Here is a 16665-nt window from a genome sequence, read left to right as displayed (position 1 = left end):
TTTTTTTTTTTTTTTTTTTTTTTTTTTTTTTTTGTCAGTAGTGTTATTCTCCTTCCTCCCTATTGGTTCTTGTTGGGCAAGCTTCCAGATTGGCTCTCTGCAAGACCCCAGAATATTGTGAGATTTTATTAATTTTGGAGATGTAGACAGAGATCACCCTATTCTGTGTATGTCATAGGATTTGTGCCTTTTTAGTGAAAACATTTCCTAACAGTACATTTAACATGCTGTTTCTCAAATGCAGAGAGACAGAGCAAGATATTAAAAATGTGGAAATAATTGGCCTAGAATAGAATAGTTGCAGTTGGAAGGGATCTATAACAACAGGTCCAGCTGCCTGAACCCTTCAGGGCTCGGCAAAACTTATTAAGGGCGTTGCCCAAATGCCTCTGAAATATTGACAGGCCTGGGGCATCGACCACATCTCTGGAAGGGCCTTTCCAGTGCTTGGCCACCTTGTTGGTAAAGGAATGCTTCACAGTGTTCAATTTAAAACTCCTCTGAGGCCACTTTGAGCCATTCCCTGTCACTGGGAACCAGGGAGAAGAGACCAGAACATCCCTCTCCACCTCCTGTCCTCAGGAAGCTGTGGAGAGCAAGGAGGACATCCCTTAATCATCTTCTCTCCCAGACAATCCCAGACAATTCCTCATACATAGGACATTCCTTGGCTTTTAAATCCCTTATACTTCTTCAATATATTGTCTCAATCTAAAAACTGCAGTCAGACTTTCCTTGCACAACCCTTTGTGTAAATGATGATATAAAATGTCATAGCGCTTCAGAAATTAAATTAGTTGGAATTAATAAATAAATCTGTATTTTCACAATCCTCAAACGTTTGTGTTTTCATGTATTTTATTTTGTAAACTTCGTAGGAATTAGAATGTTTGCTGGAAAAACATAGTGTCTTAGAAATGGATTTCCTGAAAGAAAAAAAAGAAAAAGTACCCTATCACGACCATTACAAGACACTCCAGGTAATTTCTTTCATGTAGTATCTTAATTTGTTTTTCAGGGGGGGTTTGTATAGAGTATGTTTATGTCCAACAAATTTTTTTTAAAGTATCTATAGGCCTGCTCCAAAGCCCTTTGGAATTTAATGAATTTCTAAGGTTTTCAGATCAGTCTGATTCTGAACATTACTGGAAATACAGGTTTGATTCCCCACTTGCCTCAGTAACATTATTGTAACTGGGATCACTCATCCTTCTTACAATGTATTTCATGAAATGGATGAAAAGAAAAACACTTTGTAGGATGAATGTTTTTAACAGCATGATTTAGCATGTTCTGAAGTAGCCAATTGTTTGTGATGTGTCACCTAACCTGAACATGGACCAGTTTGTGTTGCATAAGAAAAACCTGTAAAGTGCAATTAGATGCTAGATGATGTAATTAAAATTGCTTCCATTGTTGGAGTTAACATCATTCACTAGATACATGTGTGAAGTCTCACATGCAAGACAGATTTTCCACTGAAGTTCTCGGTCATCTCCCAGTGTTACAGCAGGGCAAACAAAATTTCAATGTTTCAGAAGTTTCTGTTGATTAATTCAGCTTCACTTAATTCTTTTTGCTGCTGAGGATGTTTTTTAATAGCTACTGCATTGTTTCCTATTCCTACTTTTGGGGTGCTCCAGTAATTTGGATTGAATTCCTGGTGCCATTACACCCTAGGGTTTACAGGAATGTAATCATGTAGTACTGATTTTTCATTTTATATGTGTAGCATCTTACAGAAAGAAATGTTTGCTTAGCTATGATATAAAAGTCAGGTTTGCTTAAAAACCTCCTGATTTTATTTAAAACCCTGCTGATCTGGCTAACGTTTTTGATCATCATGAACAATAGAATGAGTGGGTTTGGTGTTTTAATACTTTTACTCTGCCCTTCAAGCAAAACTACTTAAATAGTGGAAACGTTACTGAGGTTTACAAGTACCTCTGTCATAACTCTTCGAGTCAGGTACTACAGCTTTCAAAAAACAGTAATAAAAGAGTCACAACCTTTACCTTACCCTGTAGAAATACTCGTGTGCTCCCCCTTGTTGCCCTGTGGGTATGGACAGAATCAAATCACAGCAGCAAAGTCAGTGGTGCTTTCTGTGAGCTGACTGTTAAAACTGCTTTCGTGAGGCCTGAATGTTGGACTCCTTCTCTTTTTGGTGCAGCTTGAAGTTCCTTTTGTCTCCCTCCTTTGGCTCCTGCACCATGAGGGTCAGCACCTGTGGCCACACACTGAGCAGGTCTGGCAGCTCCCGAGTGCAGATGTCTGTCTTGCTGGCTTTCCCTTTCCCAGCACAAGCAGCTGGATATTTAGTGCTGTTGACTTGAAAAGCTTAAAGGCAGACTGCAGTGATGACTCTGGCATGGCTTTGGGAACTCTCAGGAGGAGGTTTCTGACAGGACTGATCCTGGCATCCAAAGCTGTAGGTGTGCATCGACTTAATTCCCTTTAAATGAAATTGCTGTGTTATTATTTGAGTATAATGTATAAAACAAATGCCTCAGGAGATGGTTCTAACTGGCTTTTACATGAACATGCATTATTTCATTCACCTTTCTATTTACTAATTAACCGACTTCCAGCATTTGTGACAAAGGGAATTCTCAAAAGCTGCTTTGGAGGTAATAGAGCCAGCCAGTTAATTGCATTTTTAACTAGCTGATATTTAGATAAGACTCTTTTCTTTTTTCGTGAAATTATTATGCTTGGTTCTGAGAGAAGATTTCATTAATCTTTGTCAACTAAGCCAGTAATTTTTTTTTCATCTTCTCCTACTCATTTCTGCCTAAGTCTAGGATGACAATTGTGTTTTCAGGGTTTTGTTGTCACAAAATTGCTTCAATAAAATATGCTTTCAGGTTGTTGGGTTTTGTTTTTTTTTTATGTAGAGTCATAGAATCAGAGAATGGCTTGAGTTGGAAGAATTGTAACTAATGTTGATAATTATTATTACTAGTCATGGGAGGCAGAATTCCAAGTACTGGTATTAATTAATTAATGGATGAAGTGGAACATTGCCACATTTATACTTGTGTAAAACCGAAAAGCAAAAAGTTCTGTGTTTCATCTAAATAAAATTAGCTTTTAAAAAATCAGGATTGAACAGACCATGTAGTATTTTCACATTCCTAATGTTGTTTCCATATGTTACTGCAACAACCAGAGACAGTAAAGGGGCAGCAGTGGGTTCATAAATAGAATAAACAAATTGGTATTAACTAGTATTACAGAGTTATTTGGATATTTAATGCAATGCTCTCTTTGAGATCTTGAATTCATATAAGCTAGTAAAATCAGAGTTATGATTCCCACATTCCTGGTTCAGTGTTTGTAGTATTTAAGAGGCAAAATAACACACTGTATTTCTAACTGCTTTGCTTACGAATTGGAGCTGAGTTAAAATTGCTGTGGGAAGGGTAATTTCAGGGGTTTTTGACTTGTGTGTAGTGTTGCAACCATAAAGTTGCCATGTTAGCCTTGTAATTCCTCGCTTGTTTTAGATGGGAAAGAAGCAGGTGCAAATGTATGTCTGACTTTTACATTTTCTTTGTTGGTGTGTCACTCCCTTTTTTGATCACATAGTCATATATATATATATAAATATAAAAATGTTCATCCCAACTTTTAGCACCAACTCCTCTAGATGTGAGGTGCTGCATATTTTCAAGACATTTAGTGCTAGTAGGTAATCAATGTTTTTGACCATAATGCAGAATTCGTGATCATTTTAATCCTGTAAGTCTCAAATTTGGCTGTAGCCACATCACAGAATGAGCATTCCTGTTTAGGAGGTGATGTCCTCTTGTTTGCAAATCAGTGAGGCTGCACTTAATTTGAGAAGGGAAGACAGTGACTGGTTTTTAATGTTCTGAGTAGGATCTTGATTCTTTGGACAGATTGTTAATCTGATAAGACTCCTGATGTTTGGTCTATCTGCAGACAACTGGTTTTGATGATTCACTAAGAACTGGATCATCATTTTCCTTTGCTGTTTCTCTGATTTACCACACAGTCACATTTGAAGAAATACTGCTTTGCTTCTGGAAAATTCTAGTTGTGGTTATACACATTTTTTTCCATCATCAACCCTTTCTGGAACTTAAGCAGGCTGGTTTTTTTTAAAGAACAATGTAGCTGACATGGTGTGATCCTTCTTTTTGAAATCAGCTCCTTTTTTTTTTTTTTTTTTTTTTTTTTTTTTTTTTTTTTTTTTTTTTTTTTTTTTTTTTTTTTTTTTTTTTTTTTTTTTTTTTTTTTTTTTTTTTGACTCTTGGCAACTGACTTCTTCTAAATTAACAAATCTGTAGTTGTTGTAAGAAGACCAAAAATGTTTTCTGTTGGAAACCTTTATTTCTGTTCTACCATTTTTTTTAGGGAAAAATATTTTAAATTTTTATTGAAAAAGTGACTTTATTGTGCTTATTATATTTAGCACTGTTACTGTTATTACAGAGAGTCGTGATTGGAAGTGAATTAGGTTAGTACTGTAATTTCACTTTAAATAACATTTTTGGATGTAAAAGAGCAGGTCAGATAGGATCCTTTTTTAAGTGGTGTTTTTGAAAGGTAAGAGAGGAAGCTTATACTGAAGAAAACACTGACAGATCAGCACATAATGATCCAAAGCAACTTTACTAGGTCATGCAGAAACACCCAGCTGGGATTAAAGGGAATGATAACTTAAAATCATTGCTACTGTTAAGTGTTATTACATTTATTTATTTCTGTAACTGTCAATATTTGGGGAACTTTTCATTTGAGTAGGTGCACAAATGTCACAGTTAAATTGTACAACTTCAAATTATGAGGAAAAGACTTAAAGTGCAGTTACATGGAAAGGTAAACTTGAGATTCTGGGCTTGTTTCTTCCCTCTTAATTTGGAGGGAATTTATTGTGATTAATGTTGCATGTTACTTTGGGTATTTTTTTTGAAAATATTGGACCCATATATCACACAAATTCATATAAACCAGGGTGCATATTAGGGCGTGTCTGCCTCCTTGTTTTTGAAGATGGTTCTTCCACATCACACTGGGAGTGTGAGGCTCCTTCTTGACCCCCCAAGTTGATTCCTTGCCCCAGAAATGAGCTCCAGACATTCCAATTCCCCTCTCATATAAGAAGCTACACCCTCTCCTCTCCTTCCCAGTCCTTCCTTCCAGAAGAGTGCATTTATGATTCTGGAAAAGGTGTTCTGCAGGAGACTGGAAAGCAGGTCTTAGAGGTAGGTGGTTTTTATGGCTGGAGCACTAGAAAATGTATGTTTTCTTACAAAACTAATATATGACTTACATCCTGTTAAACACCATCTTCTAAGAAAATATTTAGGTTGGTTTTAGGTGCAGACATAGAGGAGACAGAATGCTAATAACAAAAAAATAGGTGTGAAAAAAAAAAAAAAAGTTTATGTGCTGTACCTGCAAACAAATTTATAAATGAGATTCCAGGAAATTTCATGGGTCACAGCAGGGTTTAAAGTTATGGAACAGAGAAAAAGGGGGAATTTCAGAAATGACACTTCAACAGATAGCAGTGCATCTTTTTGCTGAACTGGGAAAGGTATTTATGGATATGGCAACAATCCCTTGCCCACCTCTTTTTCAAGTGAGTGCCAGATACCTCACGTTTATTTATTCACCTTTAATTTTTTTTAATATAACTCTATGTACTCTTCTTTCAGACACTCATTTTTATTCAAAGCCTTTATTTATTAATAATTTCAGAGCTGTTTATCTTTTGGCCTGGTTTTTTCCCCCCTGTTTTGATGTCTTCTTTCCTCAAAATTATTTTTCCAAATATGAGGAAAAATAACTTTTTATTTCTCTGAGGAAAAGATTCTGCTCTCTTGCCTTTATGTTTTCCTTTTAAACTTCAATTCTTCTTTTATTAATTATTTTGTTGGTTTGTTTCAGTATTATTTATTAGAAGATTGGTTATAAGACTAAACTTAGTGACTTTATTTTTAAGATATTAAATTTAAAAATTAAAATAATGTGTTCAAACGTACCTCTCTTATGCTGTTGTGCTGTTACTTAATAGTTTTGAGATCCCTGACTTGCCTTACAATCTAGTTTCCAGTTGCAGTCATGAAGTGTGCCTAGCATTCATACTTTTACACTTATGTGCCTCCTTTTGCTCCCTGATTTTAAACATATTCAAGAAATTGGGCTTAAACATCTTTCATTTTCCTGGTGTGCCAGTGGGTATAATTAAAACTTTTTTTTTTTGGAGCCAGGTTTTGTGCTGGGACTCCTTTCTGCCTACCCTGACCTGTTCCCTGCCAGTGTATCCTTGATTTATTTGAATGCATGTGCCAATTTATGTTTAGTGTGTCACAAGTCTGTAAGAGCTGCTGCCCATCTCCATTTGCACATTCACAACAAGTGTGTTTAGGATGATTAATCTTTTTTCTTTTTTTTTTTTTCTATTTAATTTGGAAATTCTAACTAAAACAGCTTTGAAATGTCCAGATGGATGTAACGCTGCTCAGCTGGAGTTCTTTACCAAAAAGCTTCTCTCAGCAAGGTCTGGCTTTTGTAGGAATAGTGTCTTATTGGATTTTTCAGGGGATAATGAAAATGTTCAGAATGTCCTCAAAGTTAAGAAACCTGTGTAGAGTAAAACTTGGATCATGGTGCTCTTAAGAAAACAATCCTTGTAGGCCAAGCACCTGTTACTTGGTATAAACCTTCTTCAAAAATGTCAGGAACAGTTCCAAAGCAACTCCATGTCCCTGAATCCGCTCCAGTCCTGTTTGTGTTCAGTTTAAGGCATCTGAGACATTGTCATTATGGTGAGTATTTGACCACTGCTAGTTAAAATTAGTTAATACCATTAACAGCATTTTTTTATTCAGTGTTTATATACTTGGAAGAAGATGCACAGTAAATATTAGGTTGGTATTTTGGGAGAATTTCGAAGAATTATCTCTTAATTGCCCTTTAGCTGTGAAATCATCTGATTTGGTTCATAGTCCAAACTGTGAATGGCTGCAGAATGCAGCTGACTACGTTGCTGAACACTTTATTACCTAGTTAACCTGTCACACCTTTAAATTCTTCAATCTGTGTAGACTTTGGTGTTGAAACAGAGTGATCAGTTGAAATGTATAATTTGCCAATTATTAAGCAAATTTATTTGTATAAACATATTCTAATCTAACTAATTCACACCCTGGAAGTTCTCTCTTCTGACTTACATATCAAAGTTAAATTTATTCTCAGTTACCTTGGAAACTTCTTTATTAATTATGTCTTTAAGTTTTAGGCTCTTGTTACTTGAGTAAACTGCCCAAATGTTAATATAGAGGCAAAATGTCAACAAATAACTAGTATTTTAAACTACTGCCAAGATATCTAACAGGTCACTCCTATAATAGCTGCTGATATTGAGAAAGCAGTTCCAGTGGGAAAGTATGAGGTATTGTAGTGACCACAATAGATTCTAAATGTATCATCAAGGTTTTAAAAATACCATCTGATTATGAGAAGCTTTGAAAGAGCAATAAAATAATGTTTAGGAACTGATAGAGATAAGAGAAGGTGTAAGTCAGTTCTAATCATACATCAGCATAACTGCTGTTCCTTTCTTTTTTTCCTTCAAATAAAAATTCATGTTTATAAGGTCAAAGCAGTTTTCTAGTGTATATTATTTTTGGTTTTGTTTACAGATAGCCATAGTGACACAAATTATTTTTAGGTACTTTGCTGTCGCTGCTCTTAAATTAGTAAATAAACAAGGTTTTGCTGTTTTATAAGGGTTTTTTCCTCATTAAAGGCTTAAAGGGTTCAGAACAGCATGTGACACGTAAAATAATCATGTACTTTAATGAGAACTTTTTTACTATTCTTGGCTAAAGTTTTATCACTGAAAGAAAACTGATATTAATGAAAACTAGAACATCTGTTCTGAAACCTGAAGTATATTGAGATTTAAAACAGACTTTCCTTAATTCCTTAAAAATAAACCTGTTATTTGAATGTATTGCTAAACAGATAGAATATTGTGGTTTTGAATGCACATCACAATTTTAAACATTCTCAGGCAAGTAATCGTTTGGGATGGTCAACATTCATTTCCAGAAATAAATATCATAATGAAATTATGAAAGTGGAAGTCTGAGTAATGCTTAAAAATAGTGTAAGATACTGCAATGAAGAACTGAGAGAAATTTTGAATTTTTTAATGTATTATAATTTTTTAATATATTTTAACAATAATTTCTGCTTTTAAGTGTGCACTCAATGTACTTAATTTCCATGTAGGGAGAACAATCCAAGTTTCTGTGCTGCTGAGTTTGTAGTCTGACTTTTGAGATAAGTAAGAAGTGAGTGTGCCACTGAAAAACAAATTCCCATTGATCTGATAGGTAGAAAATTTGAAATAAGCCTTGGTTACTTCAGGCAAGCTAAGAAGGGAAACTTATATTCAAACTGTAAGCTGAAGAAGGTAGTTTTTAAGATTAAGAACCTTCTTGTTAGTGACAGGAAAAAGAGATATCCATTTCCATCTTTCTGAGCTAAACCATAATTTCAGGCAGTGTTTGATGCCTGCTTTTGTGGCACTGTATGGTGAAATATTTGGTTTAAAAAAATCAAATATAGCACAACCCTGAAGAGAGGCCACTAGAGAGGAAAGTTGCTGGGTTTCATATGGAGTGTGATGGGATCTCTGGCCCTTGGGAGTTCCTTTACCTGCACAGAAACCAGCTGGAATGGTGAGAGAGAAGTTCCTTAAGTGATTGGGACTTGGACTCATTGCTTATAAAGATGCATTTCAGCTCTGTGTCACTTTAACACATCCACTGTTATTGTTTTAAGGTAGATTAAGCTGGTTCTACATATACTGTTATTTGCTGTAAATATGGTGACAGTTGTTAACTGAGGAAGGTTGTTCAGGGCTCTGTGATAGCCAAAAATGCAGTGGACATCTCACATGCAGGGGGAAAAGAGGATACTGTAGCTAACAAAGACTACAGCAATAGTCTGAAGAAATCTCATATTTCCCAAAATATTTTCATTAGAGAGTTCTCACATGGATAAGGGTCTAGTGGCACTTGCCCTCCTTCTTACATCGTTTGTCTGTCTTTGCTTGCACATTCCTTGAGAACTGATTATTTATTAAATAAAAATAGCAGCTCTTTGAAGCATGTTGCAATTCCTGTGACAGTATTTTATCAACTTTCATCACAGTCCTGTTCTGTCACCACCAGTTAAATTATCATATACCAATCACTGCCATAGCTGACGAATCTTGCATTGCACAACAGAAACTCAGTAGAATATTTTTTAAGGGAGAATCAAATTTTTGTTTGGGTTCTTTTCTGATATTTTGTATTCCTAATTGCTGCCACACTGCTTTACATTTCTGAATGGGACCTCCAGTCCTTCAAACACCTTTACATATGCTTAATAAATCTGCATATATCCAGTCGAGCAAGGCTATATTCCAACAGGATTTGCTTTCCCTTTTTGAAAAGACTTCTAGCCAAGAGCCTTCCTGTAAGCGATGTTTGTGCCCCTCTGAAGAGGGGGAGCTGCTCAGAACAAGAACGTGCCTTAATCATGATTTTTCTCATCTGGATTAGCCAATTTGTGGGAGGTCTGACGTCGTGTAAAAAAACCCAGAAGTTTCAAACCGAGTTAAAATACAGCTAAAGCTTTCTGTCAAACTCAGTTCTTAACGCTGCAGCCTTTTTAAGATATATTTACATTTTCATTTCTCACATGCAACAAAGACAAGACTGAGTTTGTTTCTGTGTCCTTGCCAGCTGGCTTGGCTGAAAAAGGAACTGAGGGACTCTGGAAAGGGGTGGTGTTTGTAAGGTCTTGGTGTGTGGAGTTGGAGGAAATAATATTTGTGTCCAAATTAGAACCCCTCTGCTTCTCCCTTGCACTCTTTCAGCAACAAGAGGGTTCCTAATGGAGGGCAGGGGTTTTTTTTTCTGCTGTGGGATATTTGGTGGGATTTTTTGATTTGGGTTTTGTTTTATTTTTGGCTAGGGGAGGTTGGCTTTTTTTTGTTGTTGTTGTTGTTTTTTAACTGCAGCATATTGAATAGATTAAAATAGGAAGCTGTGGAGTTACTGTTGTTCAAAATAAAAAATTCAAAGATGAGAAGCGTGGTTTTACCCTCGCTGAAGGGAAGGACAGAGTGAGGGGTAGAAGAGTGTGTTCTAGAAGTGACGTAATGGCAACATGAAAAAGATCTAGGGAGTGAATAAGTGTTAGATACAGCAATGGAAAAGTCAGTCCCTGTCTCAGATTTATGCATTTGTCCGGGAATCTTTCTTGCAATTTCTTTTTTTAAGTGTTAATACCATCAAGGTCAAGAAGTAAATGGAGTGTATAAAATAAATTAAACAGCCACATCACTGTCAAAAATCTTGAGTTGTATTCCTTATGGAGTATTTTTGAAAAAGCACAGGTATATGTTTGTTTTTGTTGTTCACACTATAACTTTGGAGTTTTGAATATATATCTGTATGAATCCATTTGCCTTTAGTGACCAACAGTAATATTTGTTAAAAATAGATTACATGGCTTAATGATCTGTAATTTTAAAATCTAACAAGTCTGTTTTTCAAATTTGCAATGAAATTTAAAAAACAAACAAACAAACAAAAACCCAACAAAACACCCAAACCCAATTAATATCCAGCAGAACTTTTAGTTATCTCTAAATAACTTTAGGTGTTATGAAGTTATACATTGTATAACTTGACCTGGATCTGGAGAAGAGAAGACTTAGAGGGAACCTGAGAGCAGATGTCCAGTGCCTACAGAAAAACAGAGCTAGGCAGGATCTGCAGAGGTGGGTGGAGGAAACGGTGATAAATTCAAACATGGGAAGTTGCAACTTGGTCTAAGGAAAAAAATATTTAATGATGAAGATAAGACATAAGGAATGTCTTAACCAGGGAGGTTGTGAAATCTCCATCCTTGGAGTTTTTCGAGGTCTGACTGGACAGGAATCTAAACAATCTGGTTTGAATTCAGTGTTGGTCTTGCTTTCAGAAGAAGGTTAAATTAGATGACCTTAAGACATCCCTTCCAACTTGAATGATTGTGTGATTTTGTGATTTAATACTTTGCTCATAAACTGAGAAAAATAAATATCCCACTCTTAGTCATAACTCCAATCCAGGGGATATTCCCCAAGCTGAATTGTTTGGAATATTTTACTCCAAACTGGCCTACCTCATTGCCAATTAAGGGCAGGGTCAGGAATGCCTGAACCAAAAATCAAATGCAGTGTTTGAAATGTTAAACTAGTCAGAAAATCAGTTACTGTAAATCTAAATCTCTGTTGTGTGGAATATAACATTTTTGGTTGTTTTAAATGTATCTACCATGTTAGAAGAGGCTCTTGTAGTATAAAACCTAACCTTGATTTGATGCTCAGTTTCCCAAAATGCTGATTATTTTGTCTTCTGATCTAAATTCTTGTCACCTTTCTAATGAAGCAAATACTGCAACTTCATGAAAAGATGATTACTTGTGTCTCTGGTTGTCCTGCGGGCTCTCTCAGTTTTTTTCAAGTTGCTCATCATCCACTGTCTTCAGGAAACAAACAAAAAAGGCATTTGAAGCCTTGCATAAACATGGCAGCCACTTTGTGTTGGAGATGCTTTGCTTGTGCTTTGATGGGAAAATAGCTCTTGATCATCTAGTTTCAGATAGCAGGTCTGCTCTGGAATGCTTTTAGTGTTCCAAAATGTGTTTACAAACCAGAAAAAAGAGTTAAGATTGAAGGAAGAGGCAAGTATGTGGCCATTATTTGCTTCTGGAGTTTTGTATCAAGAGGCAGCCAAAGAAAGTAGCTCAGATACTGAAAACGAAAAGGAGATTGGAATGTAAAGATGTAACTTCTCTTTCTGCTGATTTTGTGCTAAATAGGACTGTTTATGTTATAATTAAACTGATTTTCCATATTGCAAAAACAAGGAAGGAAGAAAACAATTCGTTCTTTTCTTGCTTTGGAAGAATTTCAAAGATATGTTAATCTTATGGTCTTACAATGAGTATTTGCATACAATGAGGCTATGAGTTCTTGTTTTGTGTCTTCTACAATTAAGTCTTGGAGAGCTTTTGTTCATGCTTAAATAAAATTTCTGCCCGCAGGCTTTTGAAGATACTGGGCTGAGTTTCAAGTTTCTCTGTAGTCATCTTGGGTTTTTAAACACTTGAAAAGAACTGGAGGTGTCCCCTAGGAATGTGCTGTGAACATCATTGTGAGTTACAAATAGGACACCTCTATGAAAATACAATATACACTGCCTCATCAGCCAGATCCTTAGAGAAGGTATTGAACAGAATCAGAGCCAGCATTTATATCTTGGGTACACCACTGATTTCTGGACACTCTCCTATCTATAGGAAGAAGGAAAACTCTCCTAGTGTAGCTTTTTTTGTACATATTTATATACAGAAATAAAGTATGCTGTAGGAGAGAACAACATAAACGCTGACGTATTTTTAAATACAGTTCATATATTCAAAAATACAGTTTTGCTAGCAAAATGTATATTAATATCCAGAACACTGAGTATTAATTAACAGATTGTTCTGCATGTGTTTTAGCTCTTGGTTTTCTTATTTAATGTCCTCTCCAGTGAAGAGCCTCTATTCACATCCTGTAGAAAAAAATGAGCAGATTTAAATGATATTTTTTTTCTTCACAGAATAGCAGTGTCTTAAATAAGATAGGGTTGTTATACAGTGCAAATACTTGAAGAGTAGTTTGGGAACTGTAATTATGTTCCAGTTTGGGGCATGTACAGGCTCTTCTGTACTATTTCCTTTGCATAGTTTTTCACATTTAATCAGTCATAATATCTCCCAGCAGACTGGTGTGTTCACAGCCACTCAACTCTGGCTCAACCCAGATCTAACTCAGCAGGAAATGTCCTCACCACCATGTGAGGCAGTTGCTCGTGAAAGTTTGATTGCTACCTCACTTCATTATTCACTTCAAAGTCTTCTATTGTTATAGCCCAGGTATAAATGATACTTTCTTGTGTAAAGTAAATCACCCAGCCTCCTTGGTTCCTGTGGTGAGCTTAAGGTTTTGCATACTGCATTCTTTTGGTTGTACAGGGAAACCTGAAATCTTTCTCTCCTTCCTATATCTGTCCTTATCTTTAAGTTCTTAGCTGTATCTCTCAATGGGATGTTGATGGTATGACCAAAGTGAAAATATTTGCTTTGCTGTAGACCTGGAGACACCCCTGTGTTTTGGTTCTGGAGAGCTCATGTGCTTATTTCACATGAACAGAAGTAGTGACCAATCTGTATTTTATATACAATAGCACACTCTAGTGTGGATATTAATTAGCCATTACGGACTGATTGTCATAATGTTTCATTCAGTTTTTCATTGATTTAGTTCTGTTGCATTCAGTATTAATAATTTTCTCTATACTTGCATGAATTGAAGGAAATCTAATGATATGTTAATCATAATGATCAACAGAATCGTGATGCAAAATGATGCTCTGGAAGAAAGATGATTTTGTGGAGGTGAAAATCTCATTGCTGGATGTTAATTAAGAACCCCTGTTTAAAATGTCTGTACTAACAAAGGCTCACTCAGTTCAAAATGATTCAAAATAAAAGATCTGAGAGAGTTCTAGGGCTGTTGTCAGGCAGTGGCAAGCTGGAGGGAGGGTGCTCTGTAACCTTCCCTGCTGTCACAGCTGCTTCACAAGGTTTCTCTGCCCCGTGGTGTCCTTGGGAACTCCTCTCAGAAACTCATCAGGCATTTGGATCCATCTGCCTCCACAGTGGTTTGGTTCACAGGGGTCTAAGAGAACACAAGTGAAGTCTGGAGTCACTTGGATTTTAGATTGTAAGAAAACGTTGCAAGTTCGATGCCACCTTCTCATCCTTCTAATTTGAGTTTTTATTTGATGTGTTTCTGAAGGGACATGTATTTGGTAGCATTAGAGCGTGGTTTTTTTTTTTTTTTAATAAATTGTTTGCAATTTCTCATAAAAGAGTCATTAAATCAAAAATATTTGAAACATTGATAAACTATTGAGCAATTAATTACCTGTTGCTTTCTGACTGTGTGCATGCAATGCCTCATTCTCTCTGGAATGCTTATGTTAAATTACTTCCAAGCTTATGTTAAATTACTGTCAGTGTTCTGTGTGATATTCTGTCCATCACAAGCACAAGAGGAGGGGTTGGAAGTCCTCTGAAGATGGTTTTACTTAAATTTCACACTTCATAACTCACATTTGATTCCTTTCTTAAAATTAGGAAATAAAAACATGTTTAATACTGGGACCTACTTGAATTTAGCATATGTATCTTGAAAGAGTCAAACTGCGTTCATTTCTTCATGAAAGATACCAAAAATGAGAAAAAATATTCGGTATTTACTCTCCTAATTAAAATTGTTGTGTCAGGTGCTCATGTTGTATATAATCTTCTCTATGTTTTTGTGCAGGAAAAGCATAAGCAGGAATTAGAAGACATGAGAAAAGCTGGACACGAAGCCTTGAGTATTATTGTTGAAGAATTCAAGGTAAATGAGTCGCCGAGCTAACACAACTTTCAAGTAGTGTTATTGTAGTAATATATATGACTGCCTGCAGTGCACATTTATCAGTACACTCTGCTTGTTCTGGTTGCTCAACCTCTTTCACTCTGAGACTGCCTTCTCTGTTTCCATTTAGGCTGTCTGGTCTGAAATTTGGCTTGACATGTTTTCTCAAAGCCTGCACTTTGGGAAACTTCAACCCAAGTTGGTTGGGCGTTTTCAGTAAGGAAACTTAAAACCAGAGCAGACCAAAAGTGCTGTCAGTTGTGGTGAACTTTGGTTTGGAATTGCTTATCACGAATCCACATGCTGGATCTCTTCGGTCTCAAGAGCTGCACTTTCAGGAAAGCAGCATCACAGGGCAAGTCAGCAGGTTTTTTATCTGTGCAGCACCAAGAGAAGGAGTTATGGATGAAATAAGGGCTGAAGGTGTAATTCTTTCCTGTTGTTTCTCTTTGGATGGTGCTGCTTTGTGTGGGCCACTGAGCATCTTCAATATCAGCATTTTTCATGCCTGTTTTGTGCCAGATGTGTAGAAATTATCTGGCTGTTCCTTTGTGAACTTAAATTTTGAAAAAGCCCATGAGCTATTCATAGTTGCTGTACTTCTGTTTCCTCCTTTTTTTTTTTTTAATTTTTCTGAAAATACAAAAATAATTGTGAAATGCAACAATTTTGTAGCATTGAATAAAAGTTTTGAATGTTTTCTAGGTATAATTTTCCACCATTTTAATGCATGGGTGATATTGGCCCTTTTAAGGAATAATTTCTTCAGGTGTAGTTGGGTAAAGGAATATATTTACGTGCCATATAGATTTTTGAAAACTATTTTGCCAGTCAGAAGCAGCTTGGAAGATTTGGTATGCCATCTGGAAAATAAGGTTTATGTTTATCAGTTTCAGTGATTCAGCACAAAAGATCAGGAAGTTAATTGAAGACTAAACAATATTTATATTTAGTATATTATTTATCATAGAATGTTTATATTCAAGTTATATAAAGACATTCTTTAATACCAGGGAACCATGACATGAATATACTTCTTACAAGCCTTCCTGTTGCCTCATGTGGTGAGTTGCCAGATTTTGAACACTCTGATGAGAAATATCAGCTATACCAGCCTCCAAGTAAATTACTGCAATCTGTATTCTCTGCAAACATGCAGTGACTTATTCTTCAGGGGAACAAGAAAAATCAAGAAAGATTGCTAGGTTTAAAAAAACCAACCAAACAAGCTTTTTTCATTGTTTTTTTTTTTTACTTTAATAACCTTTTTTATTAACCCTTTACCATGTACTTAAAAAAAAACAAAAATAAAGAATAGCAGTGAATCATCGAAGAAGTCACTGAAGTCAAAAAAGTGTTCCGTAGTTTTGTTTGAGAAAATAATCTCATGGATGCTTTTAAAATGTTAAATCATGTTAATATATTTCAATATGAAATCTTAACAGAGTTAAGATTTCTTTTCCCCTTAAATAAATTAGTCAAATGTCTTTTTGTTATTACAATAATAATATCTTGCATTTGGGGGACTTTTTAACTGCTTATATCTTTAGGAATTTATTCTATTTTTCAGGCATGTTGGCAGTTAGTTAGATGTAGAGTCCTACATGTAGCATTTGTTCAAAAATGTAAAGTTGATCTGATTAGGTCCTTTCAGAGAAATACAGAATTGTGAGGTTCATTGACTCTTTTAATTTACTCATTATTAGCCATACTTAATTTCGTGCTGAAATATGTCTTCTTTAGGATTTAAGGCTTTATTACACTAATACATATCATTTATAAGCAGAAGTGATTTCCATTTTCAGTAATGATTTCCTAATCATTCCCAAAATTACCTTGAGTGTAGAAATTCACTGAATTGTTGAAAAGGTATGGGAAGGAACATCTTGCCTACGATGAACACAGTCCTATTTTGCATTCCTTGGGGCTCAGGAAAATGAACTGATGCAGATTATTCCAGTCAAGGGATTGCTCAGGCCCAAACTGGGTTCTGTTGCAGTCATGACTGTTGGAATTCTGACTAATCCTCTCTGATACCAGTCAGTTGTAATTTTGTGTTGCTGCTCCAAGCAGAGTTGACTGAATATAATGCCCAGCATTGG

The 16665-nt window shown here is 35.7% G+C and overlaps 1 protein-coding gene across 3 annotated transcripts in view; it reads left to right on the top strand.

Annotated features, from left to right (window-relative positions):
* The window catches only part of CCDC91 (coiled-coil domain containing 91), a 92773-nt gene that overhangs the window by 25568 nt on the left and 50540 nt on the right, over nt 1-16665 (top strand). For all 3 annotated transcript variants that reach the window (XM_027897834.1, XM_027897835.1, XM_027897836.1), the window contains exons 6-7: nt 879-980; nt 14465-14542. In XM_027897834.1, the coding sequence (XP_027753635.1) occupies nt 879-980; nt 14465-14542 (180 nt within the window). The remainder of the gene's footprint in view (nt 1-878; nt 981-14464; nt 14543-16665) is intronic.

Source organism: Empidonax traillii, unplaced genomic scaffold (assembly GCF_003031625.1).
Source record: "Empidonax traillii isolate 1590-97213 ecotype Southwest subspecies unplaced genomic scaffold, ASM303162v1 scaffold562:size474401, whole genome shotgun sequence".
NCBI classification, from domain to species: Eukaryota; Metazoa; Chordata; class Aves; order Passeriformes; family Tyrannidae; genus Empidonax; species Empidonax traillii.
This window is presented reverse-complemented; position numbering and strand designations above follow the sequence as displayed.